Source organism: Triplophysa dalaica, chromosome 3 (assembly GCF_015846415.1).
Source record: "Triplophysa dalaica isolate WHDGS20190420 chromosome 3, ASM1584641v1, whole genome shotgun sequence".
Lineage (NCBI taxonomy): Eukaryota > Metazoa > Chordata > Actinopteri > Cypriniformes > Nemacheilidae > Triplophysa > Triplophysa dalaica.
Window position 1 is genome coordinate 5,714,621 of NC_079544.1, and position 23,533 is coordinate 5,738,153.

Here is a 23,533-nt window from a genome sequence, read left to right on the forward strand (position 1 = left end):
ATTCAATCCCTCTCTCTTTTGTCTCTTCACGGTGTACACTAACTGCTCTATAGCTCTCAGGTCTGGCATCAATAGTACGCTGGATGCTATGGTCAGCCTGCTGGGGACTGATAATGCAGGCTCACACAGACACACACACAGCTGCACAAGAAAATGCACAATGCAATCTCTCAGGATGAGCACTGGTCCTAATCTGTCTCCATGGCAACATGCTCCTGTAGGACTTCCCGTTTGGCCTTGAGTGCATCACTATAGGGCTCCTGCCTTATGACCCAGAGCAAGCAAGGGATGGTGATTGGCTATCAGTGTGATCATCAGATTAAAAAATAGGACTAATTGCTTCTCAGAGGCCAAGTATTGAGCATCTGACATTGCAGTGATAAGTTTACATAAATTGACTCTGGCTGAGGGCCGATGACCCGCGGACCTCAGCCGAGCGCTTTAAGTCTGGGTTAGAGCCGGTGTACTGATGGATAGAGGAAGCTGGTTTTATTTACTGAGCGTGAGCTGAGAATTATGACCATCTGCCTCATTGACTACAATTAGGAACAACTTCAGAGATGCATTTCGCTTTTGGTTCAGTTTGTAATGAGTTATGTTTCCCTTACAATTCTATTAGCTATAGATATATGAACATTTGCAAACAGCTGAAATTTAGCATTAGTCCACCTGTTTGCCAACTCTGAAAATAAAAAAATTGTAACAATGCTGTGATTGTCCAATACAACTTGAGTATTCCAACCAGAATTATTATTGTTTTCAACTTTATTGTAGTTTATTTTGAATAAGCCTTTATTTATATTTTTAGTTTAGTATATTAATTTTGTTTACCTTCTTTGAGATATTAATTTTGTTATGTGGTTTTGATATTTTATTGTTTTATTATTATTATTATTTTGCAATACGATTTTGTTAAATGCCTTTTAATTTTAATATTCTATCATTTTTATTTATTTATTATAGTATCATTTATTGTTTTTATTTTCCTATTTTATTATTACTTTTTATTATAGTTGTATTTACTATTATTTTTTATTTTATTTCTTTATTTTTATATAGTATTTACTTTTTAGCTATTTTGTTTTTTCATTCATTTTGTTGATGTTTAATTCTATTATTTTTATTTTATTTTGTATTATTCTTTTATTTATTATTATTCTTTTATCATATTTGTTTATATGTTGTCATATAAGATTAATTTATTTTATTTTTTGTTTAGTTGTCATTTATTTTTAGGTAATAATTTTACTTCCCCAGTTTATTTCTGTGGCAACATTTCTAATTTTCATTTATTTATTTTTATTCAAAAAACAGAAATGGTTTAATGGTTATGTTTAAGCAAACTATATAACCTTGATCCATAAAGGCATTTATCATCATATGCATGACTTCCATCACAGTTAAGATTTATAGATTTATTTTGGCAGTGAAGTGCATAAAATGGTTGATATAACACTCCCCAGATGAGTCATTGTCCTGTTGAGGTTAACGGTTTAGAACAGGTGCAAGTTGGCTAATGATAGGAGGGCACTACACCTGCTTCATAAATAATCTCCCTGCATGATGCGATGAAAGCATGCGAAACAAGCCAAGCACCTCACAGCTGAAACTTCAACTGCCTGCCTAGATTGTTTTTCTAAAAATAATTACACCTTTCCCCTCCAAACCATCTGCTTCTGATGTCCATACATTCCCTGTTTTGGGCGGATGGTTTCTTGGATGTGAGATGCTAAATCGTGAGCGCGTCCCTGTTGTAAATCTGCCATTTCTAGCGAGGTGTGTGATTACCAGATCTACTGCTGCGTGTCACATTGTGGCTGTGCTGCCTTGCAGGGAATTCATCTTATTAAACCAGTAGTGAGTCCAATAATGTTTAATGAGCACACTGAAGAAAAAAGCCATTTGACTTCTTTTAAAATATTGTATCATCTACCACTCTGAGTCGTCCATTCATTTCTCTTTGTCTCCGTTATTGAAGTGTCTTTTCCTCTGGGCCTTTAAGAATTAAAGTCAGGCTACATATTGATTGAAGCCAGTAGTCACTTAGTATTCATTTAGTTTTCCTTAGTTTTGTCAGTGTCCCGAGAAAAGACAGAAGAATTGAGTGCTTGTTCAATCTTAGATATTTGCTTGAGAGGTGTTTATGTGTCGCATTCAATGCAGTAGTTCATCTGTTTGACGTTGCGGTTGTGCGACGAATGCAAGACTTCAAATCATTGTGTAATGTGCATCATTTAATCATTTCGGTAATGCTTTGTAGTGCAGATTCGCCGGTATGTGCTGAACACTCAGTGGATTTGTGACAGGAGTTCACACCTTTGGATGATTGAGCCAAATCTCAGGTATTACAGGATTACATGGGATTATTCTCACACTGGATTATTAGTTCAGACACCACACAGTGTTTTGGAGTTACATTTTGTCCCGTTCTGTGTAAATATAGGGTTTTACGGCACCAAATTAGGCATGGTTTTTTTTGGTCGGTTCACAGTGGATTGTGGGAGATATCATTGTCCGTTAACGGAAGTCGTGCCACTCGGCAGCCATGTTTGCAAAGCCTCTTGGCAGTTATTTACGTCACAGCAAATCTACAGTCACTTTGAATGGTGGAAGGCAGATATCACATTATAATAACATATTTCTGATCAAGTTTAAGCTAATATGGTCTATACCATAACTTTGGTTTGCTAAAGCTAAATTGTGTTAAAATCACCTCTTTAGAGGTCGCTTCAACTATTGTGCATGCGCCTCACAAGAGCCCCGCCCCAGCAAATCGTCAGTCTTTATCGAATGCCGATTGGATCTTTTACTGGAAGGCGGGTCGATGGAGCGGCCATATTGACCGATGCTTTCCCCGCCATTCATTGTAATTTATTGTTAATATATATTATCTTTGGAGCTATGCACTTTAAAAAGTCTAATGTGATCTGGAATGCCACAAATGACTTGATGGGCACAGTTGTGTTTCTTTGTTGGTATATTTCCTGTTGCAACAGGAAGTTTGTAGTTTTTCGTATCAATTTTTTATTTGGACTGTTACAAACGTAATCAAGTTTACTCAGTTGAGTTCTATTGCCATTCCAGCTACTGATTTTTTTTTTTTTTCTCTGTTGTGTTTCAGCTTGGGGAAGAAACGTTTAACCGTGCCAAGCTTCTTAATGTTGGTTATACGGAGGCTCTGAAAGATGGAGAATACAACTGCTTTATTTTCAGCGATGTGGACCTGATTCCTATGGACGACCGGAACATCTACCACTGTTATGACCAGCCCCGCCATTTCGCTATTGCTATGGACAAATTCGGCTTCAGGTAACACGTCAAATATTGATTGAATAGCAACTAGCATTGTATAATCGATGTATTATTTTATCTCACTTTCATAAACCTATTTCCTTTATGATACACAAATAATCAAAGTCACGGTTGAAAATGCAATAAAATAATTCCTAGGCCATGTTTTTATATGAATTTCATATCCTTGTTGAATTGTGGCTTTGTAAGAGTTTATTACAAATACGCAGGACTGTGGGTTTTTTGTATTTACATACATATTAATAGATGCCATGTTTGTCTTTTTCTGTTCCTTTACAAAGAATAGAGTCCATGTGAGTAGAGTCAAAGATTGAAGGCTGTCTTTCAAACCCTATTCTTCAGATAATTCTTTTTTTTCTCTCCTATTGGAGATATGTCTTATGATGCTGTGCATGTCTGGAGGTTAAGAACGCAGCTGATTTATAAAATATCAAATAAACATTTGCCCTAGCGGTCTAGGCGGACCTGCAGCCTTTGTATTCATTTAGTAAAGACGGTTCTTTAGCTGAGATAGACCATTTCTCTTTAAGCATCACGCTGGGGATATTAAAGTATTTCTTGTTAAACTCACAATGAATTTTGTCCGTCTTCTGTCAGCAAGTATTGGCCTTTGCTCTGCAGTCTTTCATTTCCTGTCTGTGTGCGATGGGGCCAAAGACGATCTTAACTCTTAACTCTTTATCATCCATCTGACGAAATTTACCGGTCATGACTGTCTGTATACAGTATGTAAGCAGTGTTCTGGATGTTACTAATTATGATGTACTTTTTATTGATTGCAATTGGATTCATTTGCTAATTATGATGTCAATTTACTAGGGCCATCTGTCGATTCAAATTGAATTTAGTTCCATTAAAAGTATGTGTAAACTTTGGGTTCAGTGACTATTTGTATGACTGTGAAGTTTACCTGTCATACACAAAACTGTTCTGTATTTCTCTTGTAGCAGTGAAACACATGGGAAATACACACACAGAAATGCAAATCTGCATTACTTTAATTATGAAATAACTTCCCTTGCACATTATGGAGATAATTGTTCTGTACCTTTGTTGAAATGTTGTATTCACGTCAAGTTTCCTTAGTTCTTTTAGATTTCTTTTCTGAATGATGTATGTCACAGTGCGAGTATTGGACTATATTAACTGTGTGAAGGCCAAAATTCTAAATTTCAAAGATCTAACCAATTCCGAAAGGACGAAATCAAGTCCCACTCCCACTTTTATTCTTGAAACCATTTACTTGGATATACACGTGCGTGCACGTCACAATTATTGTGACGTGATGATTGCACCCGCACCTGAACCTCATTCCCATGGACTCCATAGACTGGACCAATGAAATGGACTTTTGGCTGCTCCCTTCCCCGCTGGTCCCACCCAGCTCCTCCTTGCCCCCACTGGTCTCGCCCAGCCTTCCTATATCCCCTGTGGTCCTGCCCAGAGTTTCCATGTCCCCGTTGGTCCCGCTCAGCATTTCCACATCCCTGCTGCTTTCGCCCAGCTTTCCCATGCCCCTGCTGGTCATGACTCAGCTTTCTTATGTCCCTGCTGGTCCCGCCCAGCGCTTCCACGTCCCTGCTTGCCTTCGGTGTCGCCCGGGCTCTCCGCCTTTGCGGCTCCACCCTGGAGTCCTTCCTCATCGGCTCAGTCTTCATCGCTCATCCCCAGGGTGTCGTCGGTCAGCTTTCCACCATGGCTCCTCTCTCCCTCAATGGCACCCTGGGGCCTTTTCCTGGCTGGTCTCTGGTCCATCACCTGGCTCCACCTGCTCCAGACTTATCCCTGCTTTCTCCCTCCTTCTTCATCACCCCAAAACTATGGACTAGCCCCTGCCACCTTCCCTTAACCTACTCCTCGTCAACCTCCTGAGCCCCTACCCCCTCCCTGTTGGTTCATTAAGGAGTGAGGCCCCACCTGCGGGAGGATGGAGCACTGTAACAACCCAGCGTCTCAGCCGGCCACGCCTCCTCTACTCCCTCCAGCCCTCTCTCCCAGATTTACCCGCTCTCAATCCCCAGATAATATCCCCACAAGCTACACTCCCCTTGATCCCTTGCACCAGATTACCCCCATGATTGCACCCGCACCTGAACCTCATTCCCATGGATTCCATATATACCTTGTGTTTTGTTGTGTTCGAGGTCAGGTCTAGTTGTTTTTAGTGGTTGTTTTTTGTGTCGCTTGTTCAGATCCCTTGTGCATTTTCTCTACCGCGGATGTTGTACACACCTGTGGATGTTGTACATACCTGTGGATGTTGTACTTACCTGTGGATGTTGTACTTACCTGTGGATGTTGTACTTACCTGTGGATGTTGTACTGACCTGTGGATGTTGTACTGACCTGTGGATGTTGTACTTACCTGTGGATGATGTACTTACCTGTGGATGTTGTACGGACCTGTGGATGTTGTACTGACCTGTGGATGTTGTACTTACCTGTGGATGTGATACATTCCTGTGGATGTGATACATTCCTGTGGATGTGATACATTTCTGTGGATGTGATACATTCCTGTGGATGTGATAATTGCCTGTGGATGTTTAACTGCCTGTGGATGTTTACCTGCCTGTCTGTTAGCCCTGTTAGCTACAATAAAACCATTTTAATAAAACTATTTTAATTTAGTATATGTAGCCCGTGTCAGTTTTGATATATAATATTTATATTTTAACTGTCAGCTATTTGAATCCCTGGGTAACAAATAGAAAAGTCTGTTTTTGGAAGTCGTACCACTTGGTGGTCATGTTTGCTATGCCTCTGGGCTGTTATTTACGTCATATCAAGTCAACAGTCATATCACCTTGAATGGAAGGCAGATATTTCTGAAATCGCTGGCAAAAAATCACAACTAAATAGCATTTCCGATCAATGATTGAACCTGAGACAGGCTGTATTATAACTTTGGTTTACTAAGCGTAATTTGCGTTTTAAATCGCCTTCTTCGAGGTCGCTTTAGCTACTGAGCATGCGCACAGGCTGGCACGTGCCTCACAAGAGCCCAGAGAATCATCAGTCTTTATCAATTGACGATTGACAGGGCTGTCTTCGCTAGAGAAGCCAAACTGAGCGTTGCATTCCCCTCCATTCATTGTAATTGTGGTGGCGTATCTTGTTAATATAAATTATATTTGCCAATAGTTATTTACATCCTTGTATTTCATTGATAGCTGACATTATTATACTGTACGTTTCTTTTGTCAAAGCTCTGTCAGTGTGATGCTAAATCCAGGAGCGGTGCCTAACAAAACCACACTACCTGCTTAGTGCTGTATTGAAATTTGAGCTGTAATTGAATTTTGTTTTATTTCTCTGTGGACGGATGGACAGTCAGTACATTGCTTAGGCTAGACAAATGCTACTGACCTTCTCTTGAGCGCCGGCTGCCTCCTATCGTCTGTGGGCTAATAATTCCATTTCCCTCTGTGAGTGAGTCACACTATGAGTTTGCCTCCGCTGTCCAAGGAGGCCTTAACATCGCAGTATTTAATAAGCGGAGCACCTTTAGAGAATTTCACGCTTTTGGAGCGTGGCTGTGTGAAGGATCTTCAGCCATACTGTTTCTGTGAAGACTGCTGCTGCAGCAGATGGTCTCATTAATTTTGGCTTGTTGTCTTTCAACGTGCCGTGTGTTTGTGGATGCATATTTAAATGTGTGCGTGAGTGTGCAAAGGTTGTTGCTTCTACCTCTCCCTTATGTTGTGAATTTGTTTGTGTAGGCGGATGTGGTTGCTATCGATGGCAATACTACAGTAGCCCAAGGCGCACCCCCAGCGTTAACCCATGATGCTCCTGCCAGTCCACAGCCCAGAGGGCCTTTTCAAAGGGGGGACTCAGTGACCATATTTTAAATCAGCATATGTGGTCCCAGTGCTTTAGAGTGCCTTTGAGTGCTTTCATTCTATAGAGATTTTGTTTCGGACACCTGATTGAAGGATAATCACTCCATGGTTTAAAGGTTAAATGTATAACTTAGTACAGAGAGCCATCGGGGTCTTTAAATTGATCCTTTGGCCTAGAATGGAGTATGTATATTTATATCAGCCCTTAATCCAGTCATCAGATATTCGTCAGATAAATCTGATTTGATGGAGCGCCCCTGCTCTCTGAGCTCTGTTCTTAAAAGCCCTTCGAAGCAAAGCCAGATTCAATGGTTTTGGCACACTTAAGCTATAACAGGGTATCCTCAGTCTTCTGTAGCTCAACTGAGGGGCTTGCGGGGTGGCGGCGAGTAGAGAAGAGATGAAAGAAGATCGGAGATCATTTCAAAATGTAGGATCCCTGTGGGAGGATTGTATTGCTCTCTAGATTCGCTCATACAAGATGCAATTTTGTCAAATTCAAATACTTCTGTTGGCTGAATAAGGGGCTTTAGTTCAGAGAGGGTCTGCAGCACGGTTCCTTCAGTCTGCAGTTTTGAAAATGAATAAAATCAATGCAAATCTAAAGCTGTGTTCGGGAGGGACAGTAGGAAGCCATAGGCTTAAATGACTGACCATTTTGGGTAATATGTTTGAAGTGTATTAGTGAAAATGGTAACACTTTTGCAATTTTGTGTTTGTTAACGTTAGTTAATACATAAGTTAACATGAACGAGCAATGGACAATACTTTATTAATCTTGCTTCATGTTCATTTCAGCATTTACTAATACATTTTTTCAATCAAATGTAAATGTTAACGTCTTGGTTACGTATGTAACCTCAGTTCCCTGATGGAGGGAACGAGACGTTGTGTCGAGAACGACAGATGGGGTTCGCCCTTGAGAACCAATCAACTCTGACTACTATAGAAAAGGCCAATGAAATTTGGCGAATGCAATTTGCATGCCGGGCTCCGCCCCCGGAAATCCGGTATAAAAGGAGGCCGGCGTGCAGCATTCACTTACCTTTGTTCTGAAGAGCCTGAGACCTCTCAAACTGCAGCAGAATACGATACGTGTTCGTGGCATAAGGGACACAACGTCTCGTTCCCTCCATCAGGGAACTGAGGTTACATACGTAACCAAGACGTTCCCTTTCTGTCGGTCTCTCGACGTTGTGTCGAGAACGACAGATGGGGTTGCCTATGGAAAACGCCACAACGCTGTATCGCGTCACAATCTCTAGCGAAGCGACGGTAACAAGCCTGGGCGTGTCATCTCGAAGCTTTCGTGAGACTGTAACCTTCCAGTGTGGTGGTCGGGGGGTTCCAGAGCTTTCTTGGAGAAAGATGGGTACAGCCCTGACCGGTAACTTTCACGGACGGGGCCTTAGCTCTCTATAGGCGAGAGGCCGTCCAGATCAGTTTACACCGGGTAAGCGCGACTCTTAATCAGAGAAGCGCTACAGAGGCCACCTCCTACCCGTGGGGAGGAATATGGTGGATATAGGTATGGTCTCGTCCTTGGAGGAGAACGCATGGAACGTGCGGACTGAGTAGTTAACCGCGAGGTGGAGGCCCACCTGGGGAAGCTCATGGGTTACCAGGAGTGGGAACCATTCTCATGAGGATACATCAGACGGAACAGCCCACGGAGGGGGTGTTACAGACGTCCGGTAGCACTAGGTCCGGTTAGAGCTATCTGTGATAGCTCACATGGTATCCCGGCCTAAGGGGGAAGGCTGCTCTGCCCAGCCAGCCCCCAGGGGGTGCTTGTTTGGTGATGGATGGAATGCCTATTCTTAACCAGTGTCTGGGTAAGAAGGGAGGCTGGTGAGGTACCAGTTTCTTAGCGATGTGTTCGGGTAAGAAGAAAAGGTAAATAGCACACTGACCCAACCTGTTAGAGGGTGGAAAGGTGCTTTCGCAGGCATACGCCCCCCCGGATGCCAGTCCTACATGTCGCCACGCAGGACGTGGGCTGACACCGGGTTTACGCGAAGGTTGTTAACCCTTGCGAAGGTGTTTGGGCATAGCCCAACCCGCAGCTCTACAGATGTCTGCTAAAGAGGCGCTTCTGCCAGTGTCCAGGAGGTGGCTAAACTCCGTGTGGAGTGAGCCCTCACTGCCAATGGGCATGGGAGATTCTGAGATCGGGATGCCGTCGTAACGGTGTCCACAACCCAGTGCGCCAGCCTCTGTTTGGAGACAGCCTTCCCCTTCTGCTGTCCTCCAACAGACACGGAGCTGGTCAGAGCTTCAGAGCTCTGCGTGCGGTCCAGTACGTACTGGACACAACACTAATCGGGTTGGGTCTTCCTCCCCTATGGGGAGCGCCTGCAAGTTCACCACTTGGCCCCGGAGGGAGTAATGGGAACTTCTTGGGCACGCATCCGGGCCTGGGTCTCAAGATAACGTGAGAGTTTCCAGGGCCGAGTTTAAGGCAATCCAGGGACACGGAGGATGCTCGGTGGTCCCCTACCCTCTTGAAGGAAGTGAGCGCTGTCAGGAGGGCCGTCTTACTCTATGAGGAAGATCGGAACCTCCGAGGGGCTCTTTGGGGGGCCCTGAGGCTCCCCAGGACCACTTAGGGTCCCAAGAGGGTATGGAGCGGAGATGAGGCGGATTCCGCCCTCTCGCTGCTTAGGAACCTGGTGACCAGGTCGTGTTGCCCTAGAAACTTTCCACCGACTGAGTCGTGATGAGTGGCAATAGCGACTACATACACTTTCAGTGTGGAAGGGAGATGTTAGTCTCCAGTCTCGTGAGGAGGGGAACACAATCCTGATCAAGCACCTCAGTGGGTCTTTCTCGTTGAGAGAGACACCAGGACGAGAAGAGGCACCGTCTAGAGGCGTGTAACCGCCTAGTAGATGGGGCCCTAGCCTGGGTGATGGTCTCAGCCGTATAGGGGGAGTAGCCATCTTAGGATCTTCTCGTCCCGTCTAGAGACCAGACATGGGTGTTCCAGAGGTCTGATCTGGGATGCCAGAATGTGTCCTTCCCCTGAGAGAGCAGGTCCTCTGTCAGGGGAATGGTTCAGGGGGAGTCGCTGTCCAGAGCATCGGCTCTGAGGCCAAGTGCGGTTAGACCGGTGTGGTGTAACCAATAACACTTGGTGCTCCTGCTCCCTGACCTTGCACAGAGTCTGTACAAGAAGGCTCCTGGGGGGGGGAAGGTGTGCTTCCGCCCATCCCGCGGCCAGCTGTGCGCAAGGATATCCGTGCCGAGGGCAGGGACTATCAAGCGGGCAAATGGTGGTGTTACGGGAGGTGAACAGGTTTTACCTGGGCCTACCCGAACAGCCTCCAAATGAGCTGGACTGCACGGGGGTGGAGTCGCCACTCTCCACGAGGCATAAACTGGCGAGAAAGCACGTCGGCTGTCTAGTTCAGTTTGCCCGGGGTGTGTGGCCTGCAGGGAACGAGTCACCTGTTGACTCCACCGGAGGAGGCGTCGAGCAAGTTGTGTTTAGCTGCTGTGTGCGAACGCCACCCTGACGATCTGTATTCGCTACAGCTATAGTGCTGTCCTCGGAACAGCACGTGCATGTCTCGCACGAGAGGCCGTAGCCTGCTCAGTGCAAGTAGCATAGCCCACAACTCTTGGCAATTGATATGCCAGCGCAGGCGGGGGTTCGTCCAACACCCCACCTGCGTGCCCGTTGCACACTACACCGCACCCCTGCAGGGAGACTTCAGTCGTCACCACGACCTGCCTCATAACCTGCTCAAAGGGACCTGAGTCCGTCGAAAAAGTCATAAAGACTAGGGGTTATGGTGCGTCGGCAGCAGGGCGGCATCACCATGCGCCTGCTGCCGGTGTGCCACGCTCTCCTCGGAACTCGACTCTGAAACCAGTGTTGGAGCGGTGTCATGTGCATCAACTCGAGGGGTATTAACCCGCGAGGACGCCATGTGTCCCAGGAGCCTCTGAATTGTTTCAGGGGGACCGCTGTCTGCCTAAAATGTTCATTTCAGACAGTTCAACACTGGTTGGGCACAACTGCGGACAGGTGTGCCGACATGGTGACAGAGCTGAGTTCCATACCGAGAAAGAGGATGCTCTGCACTGGGGAGAGCTTGCCCCTCTCTTGGTTGACCTGGAGTCCCAATCGACCTAGGTGCCGGAGCACCAGGTCCCTTTGTGTACATAACAGATCTCGCGAGTGTGCCAAGATAGGCCAGTCGCTGAGATAGTTTAGTACCCGCTCGCCTTCCTCCTCTCAGGGAGAAAGGGCGGTCAGGGACAGACCGAAAGGGAGGACTCTGTACTGATATGCCCGCCTCTCGCACGCGAACCGTGGGAACGGCCGGTGTCGAGGAGGATCGAGACATGAAAGTAAGCGTCCTTCAGGTCGATTGCCACGAACCAATCCTGACACCTCATAGATGTCAGGACGCGCCTCTGTGTGAGCACCCTGAATGGCAGCTTGTGAAGGTGCTCTGTTCAGGGTACGCAGCCTTTGGGGGCAACCCGCCGTCTTTCTTGGGAACGATGAAGTGCGGGTGGTGACCCACTGAACATCTTGGTTTTGAGGGACGAACTCGATGCCTGTTTTGCCAGAAGGGTGGTGACCTCTACCCGAAGTACGGAGGCGTCCCTGCCTCTGACAGAGGGAGAGATGATGCCCCTAAACTTGGGTGAGTCTCTGGCGAACTGGATCGAGTAACCAAGACGGACCGCCCTCATTAGCCAGCGAGACAGTGTGGGCAGCTCTCGAGCTCCCAGGGACTGTGACAGGGTGACCAAGGGGACGGTCTGCTTCATCATTCCCACGGGGGGTGGTTCGTCGGCTGGCGGAGCTAACCATGTCGCGGGGAGTCCCCGGAGGGAAGGTTTTTGCTCCGCCTGCTTACCTGCCTGGCGGGACAACGGCACGCACTGTCGGTTTGAGAGTGGTGACGGCTGTCATATGTGTACGACCTCACGCCTCGCCAGGGTGTGAGGTCGGTTCGCCGAGCACAGTCCAGTGGAGTGTGCGATCGGCTGCAAGTAAACCCGGGGAGAACAGAAAACTCAGTGAGTAAGTGGGCGCCAAGCCCTAACAAGGGCCCGGCTTTGGTGACGAGGCAGGAGTCGTCCCGTACCGACCGATCAGAGCCGTGGCTGTGAAGGTTCGGGCCCGATGTTGTTCTCCCTGGGGTCTTCCCGTCAGTGTCCCTTCTCGCGAGGAGGTTGCTGACGGGGTGGAGGTTTCCCCCTCGACCTCTGCTTCCGGGGTGCCGCCTGTGGGGGCACAGGAACCGGAGCCGATGTCGAAAGGGTCCTGGGTTGCAGGGAAGCAGACGTCACGTGAGATCTCGGAGGCCTGTAGGCGGCCGAGTCGCGGCGTGAAAAAAATGTGGTTAATTGCCACTGTCTGCTTCGCCGTCAAAAAACTGCTGAGCACAGTCCTCGACGGTGTTACCAACAACCCAACCTGCGAGATGAGTGCATCAAGAAAGCGGACTTCCTTGCTGTCACTCTTCTGCACAAGGTATAGCCGGGGGTGTCTCTCCTGGACCACTACCGTGGACATCGTCCGACCCAGGGCCCGTGCCGCCGCCTTAGTCGCCCGTAGAGCGCTGTCAGCGGTGGCACGGAGATCCTGCATTATACCCGGGTCGGCCTTACCCTCGTGGAGCCCTCTCAACGCCCTGGCCTGGCGGACCTGCAGGATGGCCAAGGCATAGAGAGAGGAGGCAGCCTGGCCCGCAACATCGCAAGCTTTCGACACCAGTGATGCCGAAGTCTTACGTGCTTTGGACGGTAGGAGTGGTCGATCCCCCCCCAGGTGGTAGCCGTCCGCGGCACAGGTGCACCGCAGGCGGACGTTCCACCCGGGGGATCTCGACGCAGTCCTTGGCTGCCTCACCATCGAGGGAAGTCAGGGAGCCGGAGCTGGTTTCACTGGAACGGTCCGTGAGTGGAGCGTTCCAAGTTTTACACAGCTCCTCATGCACCTCCGGGAAAAACATGGCACCCGGGGTGGGCGCGGTTTGCACCGCGCACCGACCTCGGGAACCACGTATCCCCGGGTTAGCACGGATGACATCACTTCTGCTTCCTCCTGAACTCGACCGCTGGGGGTGGAGTTTGGATTCGGCAGAGTCGGATGCCAGTCTCCCTCCGATGCTGCGAGCGACATCTCATCTACGTCACACATCGTTTCCGAGTGTGTGCGTGAGGATCCGGACGGTATGCCACCGCCGGTTGGGGAACGTTCAGAAGAGCGAATCGGGGTGCGATCGGCCCGTGAGCACTTGGCTGGCGGGTTTACGTTCGCAGAGTTCCCCGTATCACTAACGCTGCTAACGTGGGTGGTCATCGGGGCCGTAGCCACAGATGTCACAGCCCGGGTAGCAGACGAAATGGTGGCTGGTTCCCGTAGGAAGACAGCCACCCGTGACCGCAACTTCTGAATGACAATCTGCCCGCAGTGCAGGCAGATGTGTCAACGAACGCTGCTTCAGTGTGCTGGACGCCCAGACACCTAATGCAGCGATCGTGTCCATCCCCCTCCTCGATGAGGGTGCCGCACCCAAGAGAACAGCGGGACATGCCGCGCTGGAGAATGCTCAGTCAGTCCTGAAAAGGACTTTTAGAAAAAATCTCTAACACCTCCGGAACCGCCGAGACGCCCAGGGGAAGGTCGCTGCAGGAAGGGACGATCCGCTGTAACACGTCGTAGCACCAGCGTGTAGTTGTAGAGGATTGAATCCTGAGTTGTACTCATGAGCGATGGCTCTGAAGAACAAAAGGTAAGTGAATGCTGCACGCCGGCCTCCTTTTATACCGGATTTCCGGGGGCGGAGCCCGGCATGCAAATTGCATTCGCCAAATTTCATTGGCCTTTTCTATAGTAGTCAGAGTTGATTGGTTCTCAAGGGCGAACCCCATCTGTCGTTCTCGACACAACGTCGAGAGACCGACAGAAAGGGAACATTAGTTATTGCTCAATGAACTAAAATGAACAATTGCATTGACATGAAAGGGCTGGTTCACCAAAAAAAGGAAATGTTTTTGTCATTGTTAACTCATCCCTAAATAGTTTTTATTCTGTACATTTCTTCGTTTTGTTGAACACAAATCAAGATATTTTGAAGACGTTTGGAAACCAAACAGTTCTGGGGCACCATTTACAACCATAATAGTTTTTTTCCTACTAAAGAAGTCAATAGTGCACCAGAACTGTTAGGTTACAAACATTCTTCCAAATATCTTTCTTTGTGTTCAACAGAACAACCAAATGTATACAAGTTTGGAACAACTTGAGGGTGAGTAAATGATGACAGAATAAAAATTTTAGGGCAACCTATACCTTTAACTAACAATAAAAAACATTAACAAAGATTAAAGGGATAATTCACCCAAAAATGAAAACAATGTACAACTTTTACAACTTTACAACACAAAAGAAGACATTTTGAAAACTGTTGGTAACCGAACAGCAGTTCCCATTGACTTGCATTGGTTTTGTGTCTATACAACAGAAGTGAATGGGTACCACCATTGTTCAGTTACCAACATGCTTCAAAATATCTTCTTTTGTGTTTTCATACAGGTTTGAAATGACAAGAGAGGAGTAAATGTTGAAACTTTTCATTTTTGGGTGAACTATCTCTTTAATACATGCTGAAAAACGACATTGTTCATTGTTAATTCTGGTTACTTACTGCACTTACTAATGTTTACTACTAATACAAACTTATTGTAGTGTTACCGTGAAAATATTATGGATAACAGGGATGGTCTAATGCTTTAAGATTTATCATCTGATGGTTTAAAATATCAGCTAATTGAATGAGAATGACTAAGGTCTATTCTTATTTCAGGCTGCCGTATGCTGGCTACTTTGGAGGCGTGTCCGGCCTTAGCAAAAAACAGTTCCTTAAAATCAACGGCTTCCCAAATGAGTACTGGGGTTGGGGAGGTGAAGATGATGATATATACAACAGGTAAGATCACAATAATGGTTTACATTTGATCTCTAAGTGACTTACATACACCCTGTCAAAATGAGGTTTCCTGACATATTAAAGGTCACGTTTTGTGTTTGTCCACATTTTTTCTTATGAGCTTTAATTTGTACGCTGTACGTTTTACTTCACACTGATTAGATGTCAAAACATATTGAGCACATTTCACACCAATTATTACACCAGCTGTTCAGACGGTTAATAAAATACAACGGTTTAATTCGAAGCAATTGGGCTGCATAGCAGGGGATATTGAAAAGGGAAAAGACTTCAAGGGTTTCGTTTAAATGAAATATTAGCTAAGCTTTTTCTAAAATTAAAAGAATCCCAGGAATTAAGAATGTAGATTAAAACATAAGTGTCACTTTTGGCTGGTGGTTCTCGTCATGAGCTATTTATATCTACATAACACGGAATTCACCATGTTGTTTTTAAAGAAGCCCTAAACGTATTCGTAAAACACGACATCTTTGTCCTGTTCAGTTTCATTGTTTAAATTTTTCAGGATTATTTTTGTCATTTTAATATACATGTTTTGAAATGTGCTAGGCAGGCCTATAAAAACAAGAGTAAGCCTGCATCATTAGAAAATCAATTTAAATCTGAAAAGTGTCCTTGTGCTGTTTCTTGGCCTTCGTCTATCAAAATGCAAAACAACATTTTGATATGCATCTCTTTACACATCCACATCATAGACAAAATCAGGCACAAAGATGAGGGCTGACCGTCTGATGTCTGTCTTTTAGGATAATAAATAGCCACGTTTTCACTTGCAATCATGTTGTTGCCTTCTTAGGTGATGAGAGAGAGCAAATCAGGGCACGTACACGATAACATGAGTGACGCCATACAAATCAGCTAAGCACACGTCCCCGAGTGTCAATCATTTCAGATGTTTGGGGCGCTCTGACAGCTGATAGCTGAAAGTGGATGAAAACACACCTCTTGTGTTATCTTTTTCATGCCCTCACCCTCTGCTTTTTTCTGACATGATTACAGAGGCTATATAAATAAAAATAGGCTTTATAGCTTGATATCCGGAAAAGCTTTGATGTTTTAAAGCAACAACATTTCCCCTGAGATCTTTCCCTGCACAAAGCTATTTTATTTGAAGCTTATGTATATGAAGAGGTAGATGTTGTTTTCCAGGAGTTAATTTCGGGGCTTTAATTATTTTGTGTTCTTGCATGAACTTTTATTAACTCTTTATCCTTTTGGATTTTCTTACCGCTTTTCACTGCTATTGTTAAAATGACCATCTTTGCCGACAAATGTAATGCAGCCCCCCCCATAAAAAATATGTACACTTTTTAAAATGTATGTTTGCTGTTGCATTAAAATACAGAGAAAAAATTGCCCAAGTGGCTTTTATTTTAAAGATAGCACACACACTCGTTTACAAAATAATACAATTATTTAAATGATAAAATATTACCGTTTAAAATTTAGGCACAACTTATTTAGTAAACCTAATTTAACGATCTAAGTGCATGGTCTCAATCGCACTGCACAAGTGGACTTGGGGCGTGTCAGAATCCACTTTTGCTATTTTAACTACAATGAAAATGGTTGGCGCGCCTAGAACATGGTCTACACGCGAGCAGACCGTCTAGGACAAACCGTATTTTATGTACACAATAATAATCCTGTACATTGTGCTCCTATACTTTCATTATATTTGGCATGTTTGTGTGCTGCTGCGCATCCCTCTGTGTGTAATAAGCAGAATGGACGCACGTTGTGCACCCGCCTGTAGGCGCATATTACTAACGCGCCATTTAAATAAATATAAAAATACAGTGCCATTGACTTTAACCCGGTTGCATAAACTGCTTAGACTAGTCTTAGAAGTTAGTCATCTATTTTTTTATTCAAGACTGGTCATGGCTTCTTTAAATCAGTTTAATAAAAAGCTAGATTGGGCTCTTTAACACATGAAAATAAAGACTGATTAGCCCTAACTAATCGCCAGTCATTGAGACTAGTTGTTAAAACGCAGCCTTAACTTAACGGCTAGGTTTATCCAACTGGGCCCTGGTTGTTAGTTAGTCAATAGCGCTATTTCAGTTGCATCAAAATAGCAACACGCCAACAACGCGCACAAATGGGTGCAAATGCATTCGCTATTTGAACAACGTGGTGCATGATAACTGCGTAGGACTGAAACCAGCAAATAACAATTGCGTTGGCTGGCGCTACATTGCTCTTAGTGTATGATAGAGCCCTTTGAATTTTGTTTTGTATTTATTATAGGAAGCTGTATTATACTGTACACTACAATTTGTTGTAGTGTTAAATATAATAATTGGATAAATTGTAGCAGATACTGTAGTGTACTTTAATATTTACTATGGTAAGACAGTTGGTGCCGACCATTTTTTGCTGCGTCAGTGAATCATTCATCCAATAGACCTATAGCGTGACATGTATAAACCGGAAGTAGGGTAAGTGCATGTCCGGTCAATGCTCTAGCTCCGTTCACTACACAGAACAGTTGCGGAGACCAGAAGAAGTTAGGCATAGTGCTCCCTTTATGCTAATTTGTCTAACATATATCAGACCTTGATAGTAAATAAATCGCTCAAAAAACAATGTTTTTGTAATGTTTATTTCACTATTTTTACATCTCCCAGTAAACCATGAATAAATCGGACAACATATTCTACTTTTGTTTTTGGTAAATAAAATGAATGCCTGTGAGAAAACAAGCTGAATGAATGAATGGCTATGGCAGCAGGGCGGCCGGAAATAGTTTCCCCTATTTCCAGTCTCTCGAATTCGTTCCAAACGACTGATTTGGTCAAGAACAAAGCGTCTTGATGAATGACTTACTGAATCAACATCTTGTCAAAGACAACACAGATTCTGAGAGAAACAAGATAAAAGAGAAACAATGCAAAAAAGGTGTTTAAATTAATGTAAAAGCACATATGCAACATTACGTATGGTACTATGATACTGTTTTAAGAACAGAGCTCGAACATTGCCGTGTGTGCTGTTAGAGTGCCATTCAGTACACTTACCTGGGAACATTTCTTCAGACTATCTTTCAGACGCACAATATAGTTTAAGTAAATGGCGAGTGGGCCAGCCGTGTGTTTCCTCTTCATATTTTCCATCCGACTGGTGGAAAGGCATAGAGAGCCTCAGAAAGTTGTCCACTTATGTCCCCCTGGGTGTAAGTTTACTACAACATACTGTCACTTCTCTAGAACCAGTTTGTTTTGGCTCCGGGGACTCCCGGCCAATGTCAGCATGACTTCTCTTCCCATGTATTTGAAGGTTACGGGTCTGACAGCATGGGCCCAAGTGCCAGTGGACATTGTTCTCTGCAAGCTCAACATTCTGCAGCTTAGCTTTCAAAAAACGTCAGTCTATAGATGCATCCTCTTTTTTGAACGGGTTTATATTTGTGTTTGTGGCTGGTGTTAGTGTCTGAGGTTCTTTTTTTTTGTTGTAGTGGATCTTGTAGTGGCATAATAGATCCGTAAGAGCTTCTTCTAGCCATCAGACTTATTGAAAGGTGCTGTGCTGATACACCGTAGCAAAGGTCAGTCTCAGCTGATGAAAAGCTCCAGCAGTGTTTTATACAGTCAGTCGGATCCTTCTCAAGCTACACTGAGGTAAAAGTATAGATTCAGACCGTCCTTTAGCCAATTGCAGTATCACTTCGATCAGGGCCAAGCAGTAGTTATTTCCTCAAACTGTTCCTAGGAAACGATTCAACAAAGATCCTCTTTAACAGCAAGTCTCTCACCTGATGAAACTATGTCTGTGGTATGGTTTATCTCTAAATCCTGCTTAATGGAAAGAGCAGACATTATCTAGCTATGTCTGACCGACGTGGAGCTGCAGGCTGGACATAAGGTCATCTCCGCGTGCATTTATGGAGTGAAGTCACTGTGGACAGGAATAGCTCAGAGGTGTGTGTGTGGATATTGGATGACTGTGTCCTAGCCTCATGCGCCGCACATTTTCCGTCAGACTGGCTTGAAACAAAAAGCAAAGTTAAAAAAGCCTTTGGAGGGTTTTGCTGTTCCCTTGGGCACATGGACAGAGAACCATCCCGTCATACTTAGATTTTCAACGTCCGCGGAGTTTGAGAGAATTGATACCCCGGAGCCACATTTCTCGAACAGAGAAAGGACACAGTGAAAGGCATTAGACAGCCGTGTTCCTCTGTGGATTTTAAGCTTAAATTGAAGAGTTACAAAGTGCTCTTGGAAAGACTTGAGGTGCATATTTTTGTCAGCTTTTACACAATCGTGTTATGTCCGGTTGTGTGCATGTTCATGCAATTCATGGCTTTAAAATCAAGTGACCAACGCTTTTGGTGGTGTTATGGCTGGCCTCGTTTTTTAGACTTTCTGACTTTTAGTTTTCTGAGGTCTAGTCATGTTTACTTGGGCGAAAATAGGGCACCGCAGAGATTACATATTTTTGTATACAAAACCCGGAAGCGAGTTAGCCGTTTAGCACTTCAAGTTCCATCTCCCAAAAGTCTTTTATTAATGATTTTCTTTGTAAAATGCCTAAAATAAAGCAAATGAACAAAACATATGAATATTTCCACATTTTATCCCATGACATAAAACACGGCAGTTATAATCAGCTCGTGATTTTTTTAATCTTTATTGTGTCTTAAAAACAGCAGTTGCTAACAAGTTGCTAAAAGTGCCTCCATCCTTTAGTGGGGAAGTTACACGTCATCGCGCATAAAAATCTCACAAATAATGCAACGTGGACACAAAACTCTAAAAACATAGATGGATATTTATTCACAGAGGAGTTACTTACCAAGGAACTTATTTTTAAAAAGTTTAAAAAAGTTGTCTTGGTGGTGGTCATCTGCTAAATGACTAAATGTAAATAGTGGTGCTGTTGATATCGAGTGACCATTGTGTGGTCTGTTTATAACCTCAGGCTAGCTTTTTATCTTCTGCCGAATCTATTTACAATATGCTTTAAAAATAACAAACATTATGTTTGTTTGTAAAGATGATCTTGTAAGTATCATGAACCTTTATTAATAACAGAACTTATTTTTTGCGGTCTGCCAAAAGTGTATGGGAAAAATACATAGGCTTTCGTTTGGGGAACCAGCGCGGCGCTAACTTCCAGGTTGGCTAACAAAAATACGTCATCCCTGAACCAGTCTAGAGTCTTGGTGCAATTGTACAGGCAGTACGACAATGCAACTATACCCCCAGAGGCACATTACTATTTATATGAGTTTTGCTATATGCATACTGTGCACAGTCTGTTTTGAATGGTGGATTTGTCTAATACAGAAGAAAACGGCAAGATACACCACACTAGTGTACTGCTTACGGCCTGATGTGCAATATTTGCCTTTAAAATAAATACAATTATATTTAATCCAATGAATTGCACAAATTGTAGTATGTCGCATTGTCACATGACCTGACCATGTAAAATTTTTAATCCTGTTTTGTAAAAAATATTCTTATATACTGTAACACTGGATGTTCCCTCAAATAGGTAGACGATTCAAGAAAAGCTCATTTATTGTCACATTGTAAATGTAAGGTCAATTCGAACACGTTGCATTATGGGATATGGTATTCTGTTTTGGGATATGGTATTCTGAGGACAAGGAGAAGGAGGGAGAGCAGAAGAATGTTTTCATGGAGGCTTGTTAAGAAAGACCAGATTCATGGTCAGCCATCGTCCCATATTGTATGACCATGTCTCTCTTTCTATTGCTCTCTGTCGTTACATTTTTTCCTTGATCTTCTTTCACTTCTGCGAGCGAGTCATGAAGTAGTGTTGTGTAGTAATGATTTCAGCTCCTCTCCACTCCAAGGGTTTAATGCAATTAAATAAACTGCCGGGAGGAGGGGAGAGATCCAGAGAAATTCTCATTTAATCCAATCAAGGACATTGTGCACTGGGCCAAAACAGATCTCTAGTCAACACTATTAATTATTACTTCACTATTCAGAGAGTCAATTTTCACTTAATCATAAACTGACTTGTTGGCTAATAAAGACTCTGCGAGTTAATACATCATTACCATTTGGGTCAATAATTTGATGCTCAATCTGTTTAGTCGTCAAAATGTTACATTAAAAATGCATTTGATATCAATGTTTTTATGATGAGCATGTTGTCTGGTTTTGACTAAAAATGATTCATGTTAAATTTAGTAGCGCCTAGGTGATGTAATTGTCTGGATGTTTGGGAGAAAAGTTCTAATAAAGAAAATAAACGAGTACTAAAAAAAGCAGTAAAACTCTCAGAGAGAGAGAGAGAGAGGGTGGGGGGATGTTGTTTTGGTGTGATAATATTACCGTTTGCTTTTGTTGTTCAGGAATACATGATTTCCTCCCGTTTTCCCCTTTCACTCCATTCCTGGAGGCGTTTTGACGCTTTATCCGTCTCCAAGGTCGAGGTTAATTTAGACTAGATCTTTTGTTTGTTCCCAGCCGAGAGAAAACTCATTTTTCTGTGCAGAAGCAAAAGGTCTATTGGAGCACAAATCTTTAAGATATTCGGCATGGATTTTCAAGGTCGTTACGCAGCGCAGCGTTTTGCTTTTTTCCAATCAGACGACTCTCATTGCATGTCAGCGGCAGAGTAATCACAGCTGTCTGAGCCCAGCGCCAGAGGTCTGTCAGTTCAAGGAATGAGGCTGTGAATGAACCGCCCGATAAGATTTGGAAATGCTGAAAGAACAAAGACAATTATAGGTGTGTGAATACTTCTGGGAGATTCCAGTGTTGTTTTCACAACTTGAAATATAAACTCTGTGAGAATGTATTTATTACCATTATGAGACATTTGTCTATATTTTCCTAAACCACTGTTGAGTAGTATTTAGAAAAAAGTCTATTCATGTTTAATTTTTAAGATGAGGGAAATAAACATGTGTTGTGAATATGACAAAAATGAACACACATTTTCAGTTTCAAAATCGAATTATGAGCATCAAAGTTGGTTTTCGTCATTCATTCGCCATGATTTTAATCTTTTTCACGGTCTTACTCAGTTAGTATTAAAGGTATCAGGGTTTTATGTTTTACAGAACATTCTTTACACTTTGTTGGATGATTCTAGGTATAAAACGATAAATCAACAAGCATGGTAATATTTTTGAGAGGATTTCTGTGAAATAAAATGCAATAATACCCAACAAATGGAGAAGTGATGGCTCTTTATAGAACATAAGATTGTACTTTTCATGTGCTTATGTATGAGGAATATGTAACATTATTGATGTGACAATTCTAAAAGCAATACTTAAATGACTATGGAATCTTGCTTTAAGTGTCCAGTGTGTCATTTTTTGGAGGATCTATTGACAGAAATGCAAAATAATACATAACTATGTTCTCAGAGATGTATAAAGACCTTACAAAATTTTGTTTTTATGACCTTAGAATCTACATACTGTTTCTAGAGTAGGCCTATCAGACAAGCTGCTCTACAGAGCGTGTTTCGTAACTACGTTATCTCCTTCGGCAAAGAAATGAAAATGTGCCGATATGATTGTCCTTTGTGATTTGTCGTATTGCTTCAAAAAGTATGAGTGGTGTAAGCCGTTGGATGCAATTCGCAAGCTCACTGCCAGAGGCCGCTAAAATCTCTGTGACGATTCTGTCCTTTCTGTTCTTGGATTTCGTGCCTTGGGACAGGGTTGTTACAGTACCATGTCTTGTGTGTATGTTTTGTTTTATGTGGTTTTTGATAATTCGCCGTGTGTCCTCCTGTTTTTCGTTTAGCCCCGCCCCCTTGTTTCTCCGTCTGATTTCCCATTAGTGTTAAGTCTTGTCACCTGCCCTTCTCCGTCCCTCCGCAATCTCCTCTCGTTATCTTGTTCCTATTTCGTATCTCTGTTTTCCCTCACACCTCGTCGGTTCATTGTATGTTATTACTTGTCTTGCCCTGCGTTACTCTGCCTGATGGATTTTGGATTACCCTGTGTGTGTGTTTCCTCCCTGTGAGTTCTGTTGGTGTATTTCGTGTTTTGGACTTATTATTTACTAGCTTATTTGTTCCCCTCGTGGAAAGTTTTCTGTTTTGTTATACGTGTCTCTGTTTTGCCCCATCGTGGGTTTTGTTTTTGTTATTTAAATAAAAGTATTTTGTTTAACTTCGTCTGCCTGCATCTGAGTTCTGCTCATACGTTGCGTGACAATCTCCACATTGCTCTTAACAGGTTAAGAGAAACCACCAAATATTGACGATATCACAGTATATAACAGCTATCAGTATGGTGAAAATCATCAAACCTTTTTCATGGTAAGGTTAACATTTGCATGGAATTGTCCTTTTTTAGATGGTGCAAGATTACATTACTTCTCAAAGACGTTAAATAGCTCCTCTCTTCAAACATACTGTATAAACACAGTTAGTTTGTATAAGCTAAAAACA

The 23,533-nt window shown here is 43.7% G+C and overlaps 1 protein-coding gene across 1 annotated transcript in view; it reads left to right on the plus strand.

The window, feature by feature from the left end:
* Nucleotides 1-23,533, plus strand: part of b4galt2 (UDP-Gal:betaGlcNAc beta 1,4- galactosyltransferase, polypeptide 2) — a 110,805-nt gene that overhangs the window by 79,858 nt on the left and 7,414 nt on the right. Inside the window, exons 5-6 of the mRNA XM_056743597.1 lie at nt 3,122-3,309; nt 14,993-15,115. Of these exons, the coding sequence (XP_056599575.1) occupies nt 3,122-3,309; nt 14,993-15,115 (311 nt within the window). The remainder of the gene's footprint in view (nt 1-3,121; nt 3,310-14,992; nt 15,116-23,533) is intronic.